Source organism: Bufo bufo, chromosome 3 (assembly GCF_905171765.1).
Source record: "Bufo bufo chromosome 3, aBufBuf1.1, whole genome shotgun sequence".
Taxonomy (NCBI): Eukaryota; Metazoa; Chordata; class Amphibia; order Anura; family Bufonidae; genus Bufo; species Bufo bufo.
The window spans coordinates 17,681,933-17,703,350 of NC_053391.1; the positions used below are offsets into that span (position 1 = coordinate 17,681,933).

Here is a 21,418-nt window from a genome sequence, read left to right on the forward strand (position 1 = left end):
GTCAGCGAATGGGAACCTACTGGTTGGCATTTGGAGGCTGGAAACCTCGTCCTGCTCGCACAACTGGCTTTTGTGACAATGTCCTTCAAAGCACACATCTCTCCCAACAGGTACACTGTGACAAACTCTCAGCTGTGTGCGCAGGCTTTAAAGCTTTTGAATATTAACTTTTCGTTCACTGACTGCAAGGAGAGAGACATTTTACTCCAGATATTCTCGTAAGCAGATGTCATGTTCTGATTTCTGTCAGGTGCAGAGCTTCATGGAGACCTGGTCCAGATCCATGTACGTCCAACAACTGCCGGCATGATGGATGCATTCAGATCCATGCAAGCTCTAAATGACTGAAATCAGGAGAGGACACGTCCTCGGGATCTCAGTAGTGCAGCCTGGAGGTTTCGGGCCTATAGGTGCAGCAGCTGAGATCTCGGTACTATGAGCAGCTTTCTTATTACGGGTACAAAAGCCACCCCCCTGTCACCGACCTCCAGAAAACTCTTCTCTAAGGCCACGCGTATGTTGGTCTCTATGCTGGTGCGTTTTTTCCTCCTGCGGTTCAGCCCCTCGATCCCGTGACCTGGGGAGTTCATGACGTTGGGGCTCGAAAGAGCAGAATCCGACGTGATGTTCTCTGAGTAGCGAGAGAGAGAAAACGACAGAAGGAATATATTTTGAGCCGATTTCTTATTATACCTTGTTACAGAGATCCAAATCCCCTGCACAGTTAGAGTTAAATGGAAATATTCTGTCCGTCTGCAGCCGCCACTAGGGGGAGCTCTCTGCACACTGTGTTATCATTGATTTCAATGTTCATACAGTGTGCAGCAAGCTCCTTAGCTCCCCCTAGTGGTGGCTACAGGCAGACAGAATTCTCCGATTGCTAGGACATCAGACTCCTATTCCAAGATGTGAGAACCTACGACATTTACTGTGGACAGTCTCTGGCTTCATACCCATTAGCTGTACAGATGTTGTGACCATCGCAGGTCTCTTATCGCTGCGCCACATTCTTCCTTCCTGCGGTGCGGCCGCGCACTCACCTGCATCGTTCAGCCACTTCTCCAGGAGGGGCTTTAATTTGCACATGTTTTTAAAGCTGAGGTTCAAGGCTTCGAAGCGAGAAATAGTAGTTTGGCTGAAGTCATTTCCATAGAGTTTGCCCATAGCAAGCCCCACATCACCCTAGGAGAGAAGAAAAAGGATCATTAATGAGGGGGGTCAGCTCTTTAACTGAAGGCCTCTTTCACACCAACGATACGGATTAGGTTCGGGTGCGTTCAGTGAAACTCGCACCATTTTGCAAGCGGGTTGAGCCAGTTTCGTCTGCGATTGCGTTCAGGTGCAATCAGTGAACATTTCCGAGCACCCATCAGTGAGACACGCATTGCACCCGGACTGCATCCTGGTAACATCCGGATGAAAGGCGGCGTTTTTCACTGAAGCCCCATTCAACGCAAACTACAGAACATGCTGCGATTCTAACGCCACGCAGAAGTGATGCGTGAAAAAAAGAGCCATTGAAATGAATGGGTCAGGATTCAGTGCGGGTGTTAGGCGTTCACTTCGTGCATCGCACCCGCGGGGAAAAAACACTAGTGTGAAAGGGGCCTAAGAAGCAAGACGTATTCATATGGTGCAAGAGTTAATATCTCCAATGCAACCCGCTCGTGCACTTTCTATTAATGCTCTCGAAGGGGCCCTATTGGGCACTAAGGCCTGGTTTCTGCGCTGTCTATAAATCCGCCACGGACAACGCCACTGTGGTAGCACGCTCCCAGTGATCAGCCTTGCGCTTTAAAAAAAGCACAAAAAAAAAAAAAAAAGGAGAAAAATATATATATCTATGGAAGAGCTGCAATTACGTATTCATCTATGTAAAGCGCTTCTACCACTTGGTGTTGCCAAGCAACCAACGCGCTGGAGGAGACCGGAAATCTGCAATATAGACGAGTCCCCCCCAAAAAAACAATCCTCACCAGGTCCAGACGCTTCAAATGCAGCTCCTCGCGGGTGTGCATTCCACCTTCATGCGCTTTAAAGTTGCTTGACGCACTTAAGGGGAGTCATTAAGACGGTAAAGGTTACGTGCTTGCGATCGGCTTTCAGCCTGAAGTGCTACATTTGCGAGCAGGAAAGCGCGCGGGGGTCAGCGGAACTGCGCTACTGTAAGAGCAGGGGGCCCCGATGAGAAAAATACCCCGGCTTTCAAACTATAGGGCGAGGAAGACGTTACCCTTTGATTAAGTGATGCTTCCGTAGACGCAGTGGGATGTTAAGTGGGTACCGTGCCGGGATGAGGCTCGCTCGGCCCCCATCCCCCACACACACACGAAACTTTGCAGTTACCTGAGTGAATCCGAGTTTGATGCGTCTTTGTTTAAAAGTCTTTGCAAACTGTTCGAGCTCCTCCAGGTCGCTGGGCTCCTCCAGGCTCGGAGTGTCGATTCGCTTTGGTGTCGTCTGGCTCTGTGGAAGATGTTGTACAGGGGTCGCAGCAATTGTGCGAGTGGGGGTTGCTGGCTGTAAACGCGCAAGAAAGAAATATATATATCAGAAGAGAAAATGTAACAAAGAATCTAAAAGATACTCGCAGGGGTACACTGCACAGACTATCCTAAGTGACCGCACTACACAAGCCGGGCCGCTGAAAGGCAAGCTCAGCTCTGCTACATCTTTTATGTCAAGTGTGCGGAGAAAGAAGAAACCTCTTGTGATAGGGTTCACGAGGCAGCGACATGCTGCTCAGATACAAAGAGGCTGGTGTTGTAGCGGAGCTTGCACGGCACAGCGGTGAATATACTGCAGGAGCGCGGAAGGGGCTGACCTGTGAGGTGAGGGTGATGCTTGGTTGAGACTGCAGGAGGTTGGCTTGGCTTTGCTGAGGTAGCTGTGTTAAGAGATTCTGTGCCTGCAGGAGGCCTGGCGAGAGAGAAGAGAAGAGAAACGGTAAAAATCTGCACAGTGGATCCGGCGTCTTATTATATCCCTCAGCCATCGCTGTAAAGATGAAGGCAAACCTCTAATGGAAAGCAGTCCCTAAAAAGCATCGGACGCCATGTACCCGGGACGGGTGAATGTCAGGGAAAGTGCACTAGAATACACCCCGAGTGATCGTGTTAGGTGACAACCCACGCTGGCTATGCTCAAACTCATAGAGGCCTAGACCAGGCATGGCCAACCTGCGGCTCTCCAGCTGTTGCAAAACTACAACTCCCAGCATGCCCAGACATGGTGGGAGTTGTAGCTTTACAACAGCTGGTTGGCCATCCCTGGCCTAGACCATAGAAATCTGCAATATTCTGGTGACGCAGGGTGACAACCTGGCACTGTAACCGCTACCATTACTGGTTGTCGTCCTCGCTTCCTCTGTACAAGACCACGATAGCGCAGAATCCAGTCAAAGCCCGCTCTCTAGTGCCACCTACAGGAAGTTACTCTGTAACACACAAGTCTAGGGTATCTACCGACAGGTGGCACTAGAGAGACAGTGGTCTTCCTTCTGGAGGAGAGCTAATTTGCCAGACTATCTTGGCCACCCTTCTATTGTGTACGGCAGATATTGGGGAACAGAAGGGTCAAACATCTTGGATTTCGATATGTCCAATCTTTTTGTGGCTGCTGTCAGAGGCGCTCTCGTGTATGTATGGAAAGGAGCCAAGCGCTTGGCCAAGCTCTCTCATACGTACGGCTGGCTCAAGCGCTTTGGTGGAGATGGCCGGTAAAGGCTATTCTAGTAGCTTTCCAGTTGCCTTTAGTACTACAGTCGTGTACTTTGTTGTAGGGAATTCTGTTTGACATTAAAGGGGATGTCTGGGGCCCGGCAAACCCACCTTATTTACACATAACTCATCTCCGGAAGGAAAAGGGTTTGTCTGGGTTGAGAGCTGAACCCGGACATATCCCCGCTGTCACCCAGGCCGCCCCTCTGATGCTCCGATGCTCTCCCCTTGCAGGGGATCACTGAATCACACAGGGCAAAGGTTTATTCTGGAGATCTGGTGACGTACCGGGCTCTCCACGGGTAAAGCTAGGCAGAGGCTTCCGCCCAGCAGTGAGCTCGGTGATATCACCGACACTAATGGGCGGGTCTTAGCGCTGCCCTAGCCTGTAAAACGGCGAGCGCGCCGCTAAAGCCCACCCATCAGAGCCGGTGACGTCATCAGAAACACTGCTAGGTGTAAATAAAGAAGCCTGTGCTCTGCGCTGTATCAGAGGGGCTGCCTGTGTGAAGGAGGGGATATGTCCGGGTTCAGCTCTGAAGCCGCACAACCCCTTTAAGGAACCTTTACACAGTATTATTGTACGATCACTTGTTTCCCATAATTAGCCCGCGTAAAGCTGCTGTCGATCACATGATAAACCAGCTCGTTCATTGGGCGACATAACCGTCTATCATTCCTGCACAGTAGATTGCGCTATGGAAACGGCGATCTGCTGCCCAGAAACAATAGATATGTGTGGGGACAAGCGATTGCTGCAGCAATACAGTGGAGGGGACTGCTCCATGTAAATGCAGCCTTCACCTCTTCTGACGAGCAGGCAATTATCGGGAAGGAACCGTTCCAATCATTGCTCGGTCAGTCAGCATGTGTAAACAATTCATTACTGTTCTGAAGTTCCACGGATCGGCCTCCAAGAAATCTGGTCAAGTGATGCTCCTCCTCTGAAATGTCCGTAAGCATCTGCCGACAGCAGGTTTCCAGCCTGGGATTTGGACGGGACGTCACTTTCGATGTGGACGGGGCTGGAACGATTCCTCTCCCTGGCGCACGTGCAGACGAGGTGGATTTAGGAGTATTGCTCATGCGCCAGAAAGAGGAATAGTTCTGGTCCTGTCCATCCTGTCCGTAGCCCAGAATGGAAACCTGGTAAAGGATGTGACGTCAGCCGAAGCCGGAATCGCCGCATCTGATCTGGTTCTTGAATGAACGATCCATGCAACTTCGGGATGGCAAGTATATTACAGTATATTACAAACTTCCTCCTACAGATCTGTATAATTAGGGCAGGTCTGCAAGACTCGCTGGGTCCTGAAAAGTCTTGTACAGTAAAATTAGAGCAGTTGGTCAAAGCAAGCAATCACATCATGGCGTCTTAATGAGAGCTGTAACCCGACTGCCTGTTTTGGGCAACTGCTCAATTCCATTTAACCCTGAACCAGCAGGACACACAAGGTGCAGCAGCCTGAGAGTGAACAGCAAAGCAGCAGACTCCGGCTGCAGTGGGACACATTTCGCCATTTCCCCTTGCAATATACAAATACAGAACACGCTGGCACCTTGTTGCCCCTGTGGCGTCTGTGAGATGATGAATTGCGCTTGCGGCAGGTTGGTCGTCGGATGCACCAGTACAAATTGCTGCAGGTTAAGATTTTGCTGCTGAAATTGCTGTAACTGTTGCAGATCCTAGAGAAAAAAAAGACAAATCCCGGGATCAGATGCATTTTTCCCCATGACCTTCATACAACACAAGACAATATGGCGCGCACTGACCGATGCAATCTGTAGTGGCTGGTGGAAAGGTATCTGTGTCACTGGGGTAGCAGCAGAGGCTGAGATGGTGGCGCCAGCGGCGCTGTGCTGCTGGCTTGCGGAGTGCTGTACGGCGGCTGCCAGCAGCTGTGCCTGCGCCTGTTGTAGGAGCAACTGTTGCTGAGTCGGCGTCAGTGTTAACTGCAAAAAAAGGAAGAAGAAAGTCATCAGTGCACTAAGACTATGTAACGGAAGGAGACAGCAGAACTACAACCCCCAGCATGTCAGGGCAGTCTCAGAGTTAGGGCTCATATCCACGAGCGTAAGCGCTCAGTGCCCGTGCTGCGGACCACAAATTGCGGGCCGCAATGCACGGGCACGACCGTGGTGCAGCCGCATGCGGATCGCGGACCCATTCACTTGATGGGCATCAGACGTTCCGCACCGCAAAAAAGTAGTGCAAGCACTACTTTTTTCGGAATGGAAGCACGGAACGGAACCCCACGGAAGCACTCCGTAGTGCTCCCGTTCCGCACCGCATCTCAGGATTTGCGGACCCATTCAAGCGAATGGGACTGCATCCGTGATGCGGAATGCACACGGCCGGTGCCCAGTGTATTGCGTACCCACCGCATGCGGGGCAACAGTTGTGGGCATGAGCCCTTATACTAGAACTACAGCGTCTACTGCAAAAAATACTCCACAATATCAGCACTGGAGTCGGTTTTTAAAGAAAGTCTTTTTTTTGCAGTTTTAGCTGCAGATTTTCAGATTCGAGTTGCGGATTTTAGTGCATTGACGTCTATGAAGAAATTCTGCATCCAAACTCCACAGCTCATCCAGAGCAGCAGCGGAAAGTAGGAAAAGTGCGCCTGGAATTGTACAGCATGGGGACCATGTCAGCCAACCCCGCCAGACTGCGCTTGCGACTTTTGAAGCATATTTGCGATATTTCCACTGGTAAATTGCGGCTTTTGTCTTTGACTCGGAACGTTATTGTTTTTGTTGAACGCAGTTACGCTCATTTATATTAGAAAAATAAATAAAGGCCTCCTGTTGTAATACTTACCTGTCACTTGTTCCCACGACGAGTTGGTTTTCTTTTCACGGATGCAACTTTTTGACAAAAAGTGGCATCTTTCTGCCATAAATGAGACTTTTTACACAACCCACCACCACATGAGCCGGCTTAATTGTCCGCAACAATTTGAGCCATTTCTGCCAATGAGAGGGATGATAGAGGAGACGTAATATGCGCCAATTTTAGAGCCCCGCCCACTTTGACATTTATAACATTCCTGGCGTGATGCATGCTTTATGGTCAAGACGACTGTTGATCTATTTGGCGCAAATCAAAATGCCATTCTTTTTGGCGCATTTTACACCATAGTTCTGTTGCAAAATGCTTAGCAAATGTCCCCCATGAGTTGCACATTTTTTCCCCCTATAAGATTATATTGAGTCAATTTCCACAAGAAATGAGCAGGTTTTACACCACGTGTGAACAGCGTCTTATATTGAAGGCTGAGAACCTGTCCCGCTGCCATAGCTGCATGGCTCATTACTAGGGGCAGAAATAAGAGTCCAGGTAGGTCCACCCGCGGCTGAACGTTTCCGTCGCACATTTGCTGATCTTGCTGTGGAACGACGGCGGGTTTCACCTCTATACATAGAACTGGAAAATCTGTATTTGAGCAGCAGAATACGCTGGGAATATCAGTCCCAGCCACGAGCAGGGGCAGACTGAGCGGTCGGGCACTTCGGACGTGGTCGCTAATGTGATCTGTCTCCTGATGTGTCTGGGATTTGAACCCACAACCTTCATGTATCAGAGGCAAAGCATTTACCCACACAGCCATAAGGGCTGCCTTGCCACTGATTGACTTCTACTGTTATAGCTGGCTAAGTGTACATCTATACACATGACAGCTGCCCCCAACACACCCAGCACTGCTATATCTCTATATGACAGCTGTCTCAGCACACTGAGCTCTGCTATATCTCTATATATGATAGCTGCCCCAGCACACCCAGCTCTGCTACATCTAATACACATGACAGCTGCACCAGCACACTCAGCTCTACTATATCTCTATATATATGACAGCTGCCCCAGCAAACCCAGCTCTGCTACATCTATACACATGACAGCTGCCCAAACACACCCAGCTCTGCTACATCTATACACATGACAGCTGACCCAGCACACTCAGCTTTGCTATATCTATCTACTGTATAGCAATACTTAGAGATATATAGATGTAGCAGAGCTGGGTGTGCTGGGACAGCTGTCATATAGAGATATAGCAGTGCTGGGTGTGTTGGGGTAGCTGTAATGTGTATAGATGTACACTTAGCCAGCTATAACAGTAGAAGTCTCATATTTTTTCAATCAGTGGTAAGGCAGCTCTTATGGCTGTGTGGTTAAGTGCTTTGCCTCTGATACAGAATGTCGTGGGTTCGAATCCCAGCAGAAACTTTTCTGAAATACAAACACTGACTCCATATATGGACATACAGGGCGGGACACAGGAAGAGGCTGCATCGCATCGCTGACATGGAGGTAAGTATAAGTGTTTATTTTATTTTTTTAATACCCGACTGTTACTGCCATGGGGGGAGTGGGAGGCACTTGATACTGGCACATGGGGGGAGGGGGGTTGGCACCTGATACTGGCACATGGGGGGAGGGGGGAGAGAGGCACTTGATACTGACATGTGGTATGGGGGGGTTGGCACTTGAGGGGGGGTTGGCACCCGATACTGGCACATGGGGGGGGGGGGCAGAGAGGCACTTGATATTGGCACTTTTTTTTGGGGGGGGGGGGGGGAGGGAGATGGCACTATGATACTGGGACATGGGGGGGGGGGAGGAGAGAGGCACTTGAGGCTGCATCGCATCGCTGACATGGAGGTAAGTATAAGTGTTTATTTTATTTTTTTAATACCCGACTGTTACTGCCATGGGGGAAGGAGAGAGGCACTTGATACTGGCACATTGGGGGGGGAGATGGCACTACGATACTGGGACATGTGGGGGGGAGGAGAGAGGCACTTGATACTGGCACATGATGGGGGGGCATCTATGGGGACACTTACTGGCACATTATTGGGGGGCATTATGGGGGACACTAGGCCGGCAGCCTATCAGAGGCCGGACACTAATGGGCATCTACTGGGGCACTATATATGGGGCATTTTATACTGGTACATTATGGGGGGGCACTAGCAGGAAGGGGGGAGAGGAGCACTATATAGGGGTATTTTATACTGGGACATTATGGGGACATTAGCTCAACTGGGGGCATTACAAGGGGGTATTTTTTGCACTGTCACATTAAAAGGAGAATTATTTCTACTGGGGGGGCATTATGGTGGGCTTTATTACTCCCCCATGTTATGAGCCCCTAGTAGCAGCACCAGCCTCCCCCTGCTCTGCTATCCCTCTGCCCCTTCTCCAAATCCTTATTATGAAATCTTTCTCATTAGGATAAACACAACATCAGCTCCACCGAGCCCCCGGCCAAAGTGTTAGTGGTGTCCGAGATCCCCAAGGGCCAAGCCAAGTAACTGTAAGTTTTCATGTGGAATATGTTTATGTTATACACATATAGCATACACTGTGCCGCACAATATACAGTATACCGCTACACTGTGCCACACAATATACAGTATACCTCTACACTGTGCCCCACAATATACAGTATACCTCTACACTGTGCCCCACAATATACAGTATACCTCTACACTGTGCCACACAATATACAGTATACCTCTACACTGTGCTCCACAATATACAGTATACCGCTACACTGTGCCACACAATATACAGTATACCTCTACACTGTGCCCCACAATATACAGTATACCTCTACACTGTGCCACACAATATACAGTATACCTCTACACTGTGCCACACAATATACAGTATACCTCTACACTGTGCCGCACAATATACAGTATACCTCTACACTGTGCCACACAATATACAGTATACCTCTACACTGTGCCCCACAATATACAGTATACCTCTACACTGTGCCACACAATGTACAGTATACCGCTACACTGTGCCACACAATATACAGTATACCTCTACACTGTGCCCCACAATGTACAGTATACCGCTACACTGTGCCCCACAATATACAGTATACCTCTACACTGTGCCACACAATATACAGTATACCGCTACACTGTGCCACACAATATACAGTATACCTCTACACTGTGCCCCACAATATAGAGTACACCTCTACACTGTGCCCCACAATATACAGTATACCTCTACACTGTGCCACACAATATACAGTATACCTCTACACTGTGCCACACAATATACAGTATACCTCTACACTGTGCCCCACAATATACAGTATACCTCTATACTGTGCCCCACAATATACAGTATACCTCTACACTGTGCCACACAATATACAGTACACCTCTACACTGTGCCCCACAATATACAGTATACCTCTACACTGTGCCACACAATATACAGTACACCTCTACACTGTGCCCCACAATATACAGTATACCTCTACACTGTGCCACACAATATACAGTATACCTCTACACTGTGCCCCACAATATACAGTATACCTCTACACTGTGCCCCACAATATACAGTATACCTCTACACTGTGCCACACAATATACAGTATACCTCTACACTGTGCCCCACAATATACAGTACACCTCTACACTGTGCCCCACAATATACAGTATACCTCTACACTGTGCCACACAATATACAGTATACCGCTACACTGTGCCGCACAATATACAGTATACCGCTACACTGTGCCAAAGGAGTGGGGTTCACACAGGAGGAGGGAGGTACGAAGCGCGCTGGAGGGGCCCTTACAAATATTTGCTGTGGGGCCCCTAGTAGCAGCACCAGCCTCCCCCTGCTCTGCTATCCCTCTGCCCCTTCTCCAAATCCTTATTATGAAATCTTTCTCATTAGGATAAACACAACATCAGCTCCGCCGAGCCCCCGGCCAAAGTGTTAGTGGTGTCCGAGATCCCCAAGGGCCAAGCCAAGTAATTGTAAGTTTTCATGTGAAATATGTTTGTTATACACATATAGCCTACACTGTGCCACACAATATACAGTATTTCGCTACACTGTGCCCCACAATATACAGTATACTTCTACACTGTGCCACACAATATACAGTATACCTCTACACTGTGCCCCACAATACACAGTATACCTCTACACTGTGCCACACAATATACAGTATACCTCTACACTGTGCTCCACAATATACAGTATACCTCTACACTGTGCCCCACAATATACAGTATACCTCTACACTGTGCCACACAATATACAGTATACCTCTACACTGTGCCACACAATATACAGTATACCTCTACACTGTGCCACACAATATACAGTATACCTCTACACTGTGCCACACAATATACAGTATACCTCTACACTGTGCCCCACAATATACAGTATACCTCTACACTGTGCCCCACAATATACAGTACACCTCTACACTGTGCCCACAATATACAGTATACCTCTACACTGTGCCCCACAATATACAGTATACCTCTACACTGTGCCCCACAATATACAGTATACCTCTACACTGTGCCCCACAATATACAGTATACCTCTACACTGTGCCCCACAATATACAGTATACCTCTACACTGTGCCCCACAATATACAGTATACCTCTACACTGTGCCCCACAATATACAGTATACCTCTACACTGTGCCACACAATATACAGTATACCTCTACACTGTGCCACACAATATACAGTATATCTCTACACTGTGCCACACAATATACAGTATACCTCTACACTGTGCCACACAATATACAGTATACCTCTACACTGTGCCACACAATATACAGTATACCGCTACACTGTGCCACACAATATACAGTATACCGCTACACTGTGCCACACAATATACAGTATACCGCTACACTGTGCCACACAATATACAGTATACCTCTACACTGTGCCACACAATATACAGTATACCTCTACACTGTGCCACACAATATACAGTATACCTCTACACTGTGCCACACAATATACAGTATACCTCTACACTGTGCCCCACAATATAGAGTACACCTCTACACTGTGCCCCACAATATAGAGTACACCTCTACACTGTGCCGCACAATATACAGTATACCGCTACACTGTGCCAAAGGAGTGGGGTTCACACAGGAGGAGGGAGGTACGAAGCGCGCTGGAGGGGCCCTTACAAATATTTGCTGTGGGGCCCAGTCACTTCTAGTTACGCCCCTGGTCACTGTGTTCCTTCTGCACCGCACTGACGTCACACACACACACCGCAGCGCTGTTCGCGCACTCATTGGCGCTGCAGGATTCGCAGGAGAAGGAAGGGAACTCTGAGGAGCGTGGGCACAGAGTTCGCTGAGGTAGTGGTTTTGGGTTAAGTGGTAGCCTAGGCAGCTTTACGTCTCAGCAGTGTCTGGTCTGAAAGAAATTGAAAGACTGTGCTGGGCTGGTGGCGCTGCTGTTGCTGTGGGCTGTGGCAGGGCCGGGGTGAAAAGGGGAGAAAAATAAGTTATAAAAAAGTCTGATAAATACCAGTGTGAATGAAGGACTGTTGAAAGGGGTTAATAACTCCTGAAGGCCCTTCACAGTATTTATTAACCCCTTTCACTAGTCCCCTCTTCAGTGAAGGGGGGACTGCTGAAGGGGTTAATAAATACTGTGAATGGGGGATTGCTGAAGTGGTTAATAAATACTGTGAATGGGGGACTGCTGAAAGGGGTTAATAACTATTGAAGGCCCTTCACAGTAATTATTAACCCCTTTCAAATGTCCCCTGTTCACAGTATTTATTAACCCCTTCAGCAGTCCCCTCTTCACTGAAGAGGGGACTAGTGAAAGGGGTTAATAACGACTGTGAATGGGGGACTCAGGACTGCTGAACTGGGTTAATAATACAGCGCTTTTCCATCCCGCAGAGTACAGTAAAGCAAAAGCGCTATAGTGACGTATTTTTTTTCTTTTGCCGGGCACTTACTGGGAGAGGGGCGTGGTTTATCAGGTTGAGGGTGTGGCCTAGAATGTCCTCCTTTTTGGGGTGAAGCCATCCTAGTCACGAAACGTAATACTTACCTGTATAGGATAGGACTCAGGAGGGGCCCGGTCCTGTACACGTGGGTGGGGCTTGCAGCAGCACATGGGTGGGGCCTGTAAGGGGGCCCTTGATTTATTTTGCCCGGGGGCCCTGAGGCTTCTCATTCCCCCTCTGGCCACGAATATGGTACAAAAGTTGCAGCAAATCCGCCACGTCCTACAATTCACACATTGGTAGAAGTTGGACATGATCAAGAATGTTTCCATTCACTGACAAGGCAATGGTGGGTGAAGGGGCCACATTCCATTGGGGTCCAGCAGAGGACGGCCCCAACCAGGGATGTAGGCAGATTACTTGCGCTGAGGTCTCCATCGCTGTAAATTGCTGATAGACCCAGGTCATATTCCTGCAGGTGATGAGGCGCCGCGAGCCTCTGACCTCTCGCCATTCCCAAAATTAATTGTGGAGCGGATGAATTCACACAAAGCATGAAAATCCCTGGGAAATACATTCTGGGGCAGCCGAGTGGATTTCTTCAGACATATTTTACAGCAAATTTCATCCTCTGGATGGTAAAGGGTGAAATATGCGGCATTCACACCTTGTGAACTATAAATCCGCCCCGTAGGTCAATTTAAAAACGCCGATTATTTTTTCGTAGCACAGATGAGATTCCCTCCTATCCGCATTGCTGGTCCTGTAAAACGTTCTGGATTTAGGTAGATCCACGGTGTGGACATCACCCATAGATGACATCACATACATAGGGCGTGACCTCATCAGATCAGCTCAACCTTCCCACGTACGACCAACGAGGGACCCATCGCTATAGTGTTTGAGCAGATCATCCGCTAGAACCTGGTCACAGAGGAAACCAACGGTGGAGGCTCCTTTATCACAAAACCACCCTTCTGAGCCAACCTCCAGCGCCTCTCTCTGGAGGAGCTAGCTTTCAATGGGCGCCATGCAATACTCCCTTTCGCCGGTGGTGGCGCTGTTGGAGAACTGAAGACTTGGTGCCAGGTTCCTTCCTGCTGATTGCAGTGGATTGCTGGAGGTCCAAGCTGTTGGACGTCATCCGCTTATTCTGGATACCAAAAAGGGACTGAACACAATATCACGTGGTCAATGACTTTGCGGTGGCGTATCAGAGTTATAGGTTGGGGACTACTCCCGACATATCTCCCATCTAGGGTGAAGCTGTGCTGCTGCTCTCCTTCAGTTCTTAAAAAGGACCCCTTGCGATCACAGAAACTTTACGGACGACCCATGATCACTGGGCTTACGATCTGAAATCCGTAAATTCCTTTACTCGAATACTTCAGTTCTAAGCTCTCACTTTCTAACTTTTTGGTGCAATGGGTGGACACATCGGGTGCAGTGTGACGCAACAGCTTAGGTGGGCGACTGCTCGCCATCTTACCTCTGAAGAGTCCCTAGTTTGCTCCAGAAACATATTGAACCCCACTAATCACCTATATTATTTCATAATTTGCTACAATTTGGACATTTCTACATTCAGATGACTGACAGATGCAAAAAAAACAAAAAAAAAAAACATGAAAAAACGCATCTTTCCGATAACAAATCAATAAAGACTTGGAGGAGTGAAACCATACTGTAACTGCGAGCTCAGATGTACAAACCCCCGGTGAAGGTAAGAGATCCAGGCCACTGATTTCTTACTTTTGAATGGACGGTCCCTTTAAGACTCGGGTCTCATGCAGACCGCTTTGTAAATGGGACCAGAATAAAAGCTAGGTGCAGAATCTCGGAGAATAAATCAGAAAACGCCGGGTTTGTAGCGGAGCTCGCGTCTCCCAGTCATTTCAGTTCTTACGTTCTTGAGAGACGAGAGCGACGCTGAAGAGCGGGGAAAATCTGTATGATTTTTCATAACATACAAAAATGTCAGTGTGAAGAAAACAGCATGCCGGAGGCCGCAGATTGTTACCTTCTGCCGGTGCCGGGGGTTCACGTCGGATCAGGCGGTGGGAAACGACGACGAAATTACAGGTCTGGGGTTCAGGCGGATTAAACAAAAAATATATATATAAAAAAATATAAAAAATAAAAAAGCATGAAGTGACTTCAGCTGCGACTTTTTAAACCAGTCTTAAAGGGCACTCTGATATTTAGTGTGGTGCAGCCATGGTCAGGGCCTGTCAACCACTTTACCCACCTCTTCCAGGCCTCTAAACCTCTGTAGCCCAACCTCCACAGACATGTGACTGCTGCAACCAATCACTGGTGTTGACAGGTCACATGTCACTATCGGGACGTCATCGCTGAAGGCCAGTATAGAGAGATTGATAAAGTCAGTCAAGAAAGAATCTTTAGGTGTTGGATAAGCCCTTTATAAAATACACATTTCTTGTTGCCTGCAGCCACCACTAGAGGGAGCTCACTGCATACGTTTTTATTATTGAATGTATACATTGCAGGAAATAAGCTTCTAGGCTCCCCCTAGTGCAGCAGAGAGCACTTAATCAGGGAATTTGGAGCCCAGTATCGAAAAACTCAAACTCTTGAAAATGTGGCCACATGAAATAGAGAAATGGAGAAGTTCCTTTGTAGACGGAATTGCTGGAGATAACCGCCATGATTTCCCAATTATTCCGTAACCATGGCCAAAAGGCGAGGACAGGACGACACAACCTTGGGATATTTGGCCTCTACGAGATGACGAGGACAGGACACCACAAACCTCGCTCTAGGACTAGATCCACCGCTTTGCCCGTCAGTGTTTGTGTCCAGATATCTGCGAGCGCCAATAGGGACCACATTACGTGGTCGGATGGGTAAACTTTCGCAACCATGCTTTGTTTATTGCTCCAATATACCCCAAATAAAAAAATAGTATATAGTCTTCATAAAAAATAAAATAAAAAATACTTTATACAGACTTTTTTTTTTTTTTAATACAAAGTGTCCACTGCTTCTCTGCATGGTCTCCATGGTTACAGACTACAAACAAACCCTGCGTAGTCTGATCCTGCAACCCTGAAGGTTGAAGTGGAGATCAGACACATGGGGGGGAAGAGTTATCAAAACTGGAATAAAGGAAAACTGGCTTAGTTGCCGATAGCAACCGATCAGATTCCACTTTTTATTTTCTATTTTCTTCGGCAACTTAAGCCAGTTTTCCTTTACTCCCCCCCCCCCCCAATATCATGTATGTGGAGACGCATTGGTCTGCACAGGGGCTGAATACACAAAATAATAGAAGCCTGTTATTAATCGAGGTTATTTGTAGAGTTGTTCTATTGTAGATACAGTACAGCAATAGAAAGGTTGCGGAATGGCGCGCACCCCGTAAGAACGTGTCGCGCTCCGGCTTGCACACGACAGGTATGCTTTTATTCTACATAGCTGAAAATTTCCGAACAGAAGAGAAGAAACGCGCTGTACTAAAGAGCGGCGGCTCTTTCGGCACGCATCTAACACACCTCTCCTCCACAATGGCACCCCCGCCGCTCGCCCCCAGCCACACGCAGCGAGCTCATTGACACTTATCAGCTACAATTGTATAATAATGCTGCGGCGGCGGCGGCTCCCATCAACGTGTGAGATTGTCAGTAATCTCATTGCGGATGAATAGGCAGAACGCGGAGCGAGGAGGGCGCAGAACGCGGCACCTTTCTTCCCCGATCCACCACTTCAAGCTTCGAACAGGGAGGAATTATGAAAACCTGCAGAAGCCGCAGATCAGCCACACAGTGAGACGATGATCCTTTCTGTGCACTGGACGCGTTTTAAGTCCTCGTTCGGAAGCCGCCATCATTCGCTATATCTCCTCTCTCTTTAGGCCTCATGCACACGACCGTTTTTGTGGTCCGCATCCGAGCCGCATTTTTTGCGGCTCGGGTGCAGACCCATTCACTTCAATGGGGCCACAAAAGATGCGGACAGCATTCTGTGTGCTGTCCGCATCCGTTGCTCCGTAAAAAAAAAAAATAATAGAACCTGTCCTATTCTTGTCATTTCTACAATGGGCCGCCCGTTCCGCAAATTGCGGAAGGCACACTGGCGGCTTCCGTTTTTTTTTTTGCGGCCCGCAAAAAAACGGCACGGTCGTGTGCATGAGGCCTTAGTAACAGTTTGTAAGGCTGAAGAAGCCTTAGGCCTCATGCACACGACCGTGAAAATGAAAGGGTCCGCACCTGTTCCGCAAAATTGCGGACGTGTGAATACCTTAATAGGACATGTTCTATTTTTTTTGTGGAACGGAAATACGGAAGCCGAATGCACACGGAGTAACTTTTTGCGGACCCATTGAAATGAATGGCAAAAAAACCCAAAAAAAACACGGAAAGAAAATATGTTCGTGTGCGTGAGGCCTTAGGGGTCGTTCACACAAACGTTTTTTGAGTTCCGTATACGGAACCATTCATTTCAATGGTTCCGCAAAAAAACGTAATGTACTCCGTATGCATTCTGTTTCCGTATTTCCATTCCGTTCAAAGATAGAACATGTCCTATTTTTGCCCGCAAATCACGTTCCGTGGCTCCATTCAAGTCAATGGGTCCGCAAAAAAAAAAAAAAAACACATACGGAATGTACTCCGTATTTCTTTCGTATCTGTTCCGTTTTTGCGGAACCATCTATTAAAAATAGATTTATGCCTACCCCAAATTTTTTCTATGTAATTCTATGTATACTGTATATGCCATACGGAAAGGAACCGGAAACACTACTGAAAGGAAAAACGGCCCGCAAAACACTGAAAAAGCCATATGGTCGTGTGAACGAGCCCTTACAGTGAGACCACTTGCCCACCCAATGTGTATGGGCGTGTCCCTAACGAGAGCATTTGTGGCAAAGAAGGATGGGGCTGTAGGATTTCGCACGCACGTATATGAAATCGTCATCACGGACACATGTCTTACGAGTACTTCCGTGCCTCTCCTTGATCCCCAGGGTGACGGCTCAGGTCTACTCAGACAGCTCCGTCCCTCAGCAGAGCAAAGTCTAATCCCTATTCTCCTGCCCAGGACCGGTCGCTGGTTGGTTACCCTTGGAAACAGACAGCAGCCCAACTCCACCTGCTGTCAGACATGTGGCCCCGATTGTACCCACAATGCACTGCTCTTTCTAGAAAGTGACCAATGAATCCTGTACGCCGGCATCACCCTAAACCCTCCGCAAAAATCATCCGTCCGCCAGCCCCAGAAATCAGACTGATAATGGGTTAACCTCCACATCCCAGAACAGTCAAGTCCCCCCCCCCCCCCCCTCACTTTCTTTCCAATTTTGCATTGCACATTGACAGATTGCAACCCAACGCATTTCACACATTTGGCATCGACTACTTAACAGATGACTGTAAAGTCTGGAAATATTAATTATTTCAGGCATCAATCTGTGGAGATGACAGAACTTATTCCAGTATCGCAGGAAGAAAAAAAATAAAAAATATGGCTGAAAAATTGTCAAGAACAAAAAAAACAAAACAAAAGAAACACTTCAGGAACACAGAAAAGTGATGGAACAGATAGATCAGGTTTATACTACAATTTTCCTCCTTAAAGGGGTGGGGGAAAAAAACAAAAAATAAAAAAACCACTCCTCTCTCATCCCTTAAAAGGAGCGGTCTGACTCCTGGACTCCCTGACATAGGGATGTTATTACCACAGGAAGTCTCTCGTTTTCCCTGCAGCGGCCTCTGCTGGAGTAATGCAGTATTACAAGTGAATGCAAGTCTCGAGTCCTCCAGAGCAGGGGCTGTTTGTACTTAAAGGGGTTGTCCCATGAGAAATATTCTACATACTTCTGTAAATGCATGAAATTAAAAACTTAGTATAGCCTCTGAGTTATTCAATAAAATCTACCTGTATGGCGCCACCTGCTGTCTTTATTTCATGTCCACCTCAGTCAGGTGGTCGCACACGCTCAGTCTAAATCTTCAACTGTCACCAGCCATATGGTCAGTTAGAAACTGTGGCAGTAATAGTATTATTCTTATAGGGTTATGTTGCCAGCTTCAATAGAATTCCTTCCCCACAGTACATTTCTTTCCATCCACAAGGCTGGACTACAGGGCAGACTTTGTTGCCGTGACCCATGATCGACGGCGCCACCTTGTGACATCATTTATATAAAGTGCCAAACTCTGATAAATAAAGGCGCCATAAGGCACCACTCACTGCTGCATGCAAACCCCAACGTAAATGCCATACCGCCGGCATAAACATTTCGCTTGCACGTTGCGATTTTACGTCAGTCTGCCTTGCAGCCCCGGCCTCAAATCCTCAAATCAACAGTGCATCGGGTTTGCTTACCCCAGTGATCTGTCCACCGGCCACCATAAGCTGTGTCTGGGGTATGGCCGCCTGCAAGGAGGGTTGCTGCGAAGGCTGGACCGCTTGAGGAGGCTCCCCAGGTTCTTCTTTGAATTTAGTCTATAACATAGAAGCCTTGATTACTCAGAGAAGTGCTGCAGCCCTCCCACCACAACGCTCATGCCAAAAAAAAAAAAACACGCTCCCATCACACAGCGGACACGGGCATGCTCGCCTTAAAGGGTATGTATACTTTTGCAACCATTATTTTTTTCCCCGCAAACCTACAAATCTCTCAGATTATAGGGGTTTTCCAAGATTTTTATACTGATGCCCCATCCTCTGGATAGGTCATCGGTATCTGATCAGCAGGGGGTCCGACATCCGCGACCCCCGCCAACCAGCTGTTTGAGAAGCCATCAGCGCTCCCGTGAGCAACGCGGCCTTCTCTCAGCTTTTCCTAGGCCCCGGACAACGCATTGATGCGTCACCTGGCCTAGGCCCAGCTCAGCCCCATAGAAGTGAATGGGGCTGAGCGAGATACCAGACACGACCCCCTACCTTCTCAAAACAGCTGATCAGCGGTGGTCCCGGGTGTTGGACCCCCTCCGATCAGATACGGATTTGTTTGGACCGTTTGTGCACACAGCTCCAATGCCAATCTATGCGTTTCCATATGTATAGTCTGACCCTGCAGTCATAGATCACTTCTCTCCTGCCTGATCAGACCGCACACTGGGCTTGTTTGTAGTCTGTCACCATGGAGACGCACAGATCTGCAAAAGTAAATAAATAAAAATGACAGAAGCAGATCAGTTGTTTCTAATCAAGATGGCGCCCATCGTCGCTTCACTATTCATTTGAGATGCGCTGGGGTGAGACAACACAATGTTTGCAAAAGTCTACACACCCTCCTATTTCGGGTAAGGATTAATCCCTGTACAATGAAACGCTCTGCAAGTTACTTTCCGTTACTATTCCTCATTTCTTTTTTATTGCTCAGCAATCGGAAACGCTCTTTGTCCAGATCCCAGAGGCTGAAAACTCTTTCTGTCCAAATCGAGGCAAGCGGAAAACGCTGCAATCTACGCAGGGAGGTTTCCATTCACTTACAGCATGCAGAGGTTGTGAGAAATTGTAGAATGTTGCATCATGTAGGACCAGCAATATACTGCAGCAGACAGTAGATCACAGGTCACTGTGTAACGGTATAATGTATGCCCCCCCCCCCCTTGGCGCAGGAGAAGCGGCACATGCCGTGTCAATGCCCCGCAGCCAGTGTTTATCTCGTCGAGAGTTATTTACATGATGGGCTGAAACAAATCATAATTAGGTAGCGGATTAGCATTGTGCGGGTAATTGAATGAGGCATGGCGAGGCTGTTAGCGTGACATGCCCCGGTGGCGGGCGACATGATATTTGTATTTGATGGCTGTATAAGCAGCCATCTGCTCACAGACAAGGCCACTTAATACTAATAGACTTCTCAGCTGCAATCACATTACAGGGAGCACGCTGACTTCCCGCTCCGGGTCCATCGGCAGTAACGTGCGTCTCGGCAGAGCGCTCGCCCCCTTCCCTCCATCCAGACACCGGACCGACCTCATGCACAATGCCAATAGGGAGCAGCTTCAGGATTGGGTTCACACGGGGCTCATTTGCCGCACATTTACCGTCCAGAAGTTGCGGGTGTGAACTCTGCAGCAGCAGCACAGGGGGGGAGGAGGAGATCTTACCGCGCCCCGTTCTGTTCCTTACAGGGTGTGTATACTTATTGCTCCATCTATCTCAAATTACAAAATTAAGCCACTGGGGGGGTTGACAGCCCCATTCACACAACAGCCTTTTTGCTCTGCATCCGATCCGCAAAGAATTCGGACAGTACGCGGTGTGCCGTCTGCATCCATAGGTCTGAACGTCACGCAGGCGTCACCCGTATTTTTGGCAGATCCGCATTTTGCAAACCTTAAAAATACATACGTATGATCTCCGGAAGGCTGCAACTAACAGACCCGTATCGTTTCCACCAGCAGGATCAACCTTACCAGGCAGTATGCCCGATTTAATAGGACTGATCCTGCTGGCTCGCTTTAAACTTCTCACTTGATAACCATCAAGCATAATAAATCCGACAGCTTTGTGTATACAGCACTGCTGCAGACTAATGCATCGTTATGGCGACAGACCGCAAACATACTCTGTGTACTCTGACCCCACAGTCCTGGACTACTCACCCAACCCTCCTCACGATAACGTAGACCAGGCATGCTCAACCTGCGGCCCTCCAGCTGTTGCAAAACTACAACTACCAGCATGCTCAAACAGACTACAGCGGGGCATGGTGGGAGTTGTAGTTTTACAACAGCTGGAGGGCCGCAGGTTGAGCATGCCTGACGTAGACAATCAAAAAAGGAAGCAAAGCAAGTGGAATGTGACCGCAGCATCAGACTACACTGGGTTTACTTGTAGTCTGTAACCATGGAGACACATTGGTTTCCAAACAAGCTGTAGAGACCAAACGGTAGTCTCTGCAACGGCCGCAAACGGTAGTCTCTGCAACGGC

The 21,418-nt window shown here is 48.2% G+C and overlaps 1 protein-coding gene across 3 annotated transcripts in view; it reads right to left on the bottom strand.

Annotated features, from left to right (window-relative positions):
- The window catches only part of POU2F1 (POU class 2 homeobox 1), a 106,245-nt gene that overhangs the window by 14,149 nt on the left and 70,678 nt on the right, over nucleotides 1-21,418 (bottom strand). For 2 of the 3 annotated variants that reach the window (XM_040422928.1, XM_040422927.1), the window contains 6 exons: nucleotides 5,493-5,672; nucleotides 5,279-5,405; nucleotides 2,825-2,919; nucleotides 2,347-2,520; nucleotides 1,041-1,182; nucleotides 486-631 (listed from right to left, as the gene is read on the bottom strand). In XM_040422928.1, the coding sequence (XP_040278862.1) occupies nucleotides 486-631; nucleotides 1,041-1,182; nucleotides 2,347-2,520; nucleotides 2,825-2,919; nucleotides 5,279-5,405; nucleotides 5,493-5,672 (864 nt within the window). Of the gene's footprint in view, nucleotides 1-485; nucleotides 632-1,040; nucleotides 1,183-2,346; nucleotides 2,521-2,824; nucleotides 2,920-5,278; nucleotides 5,406-5,492; nucleotides 5,673-18,855; nucleotides 18,976-21,418 lie in introns of all 3 variants that reach the window. The other variant, XM_040422926.1, reaches the window with a different exon arrangement.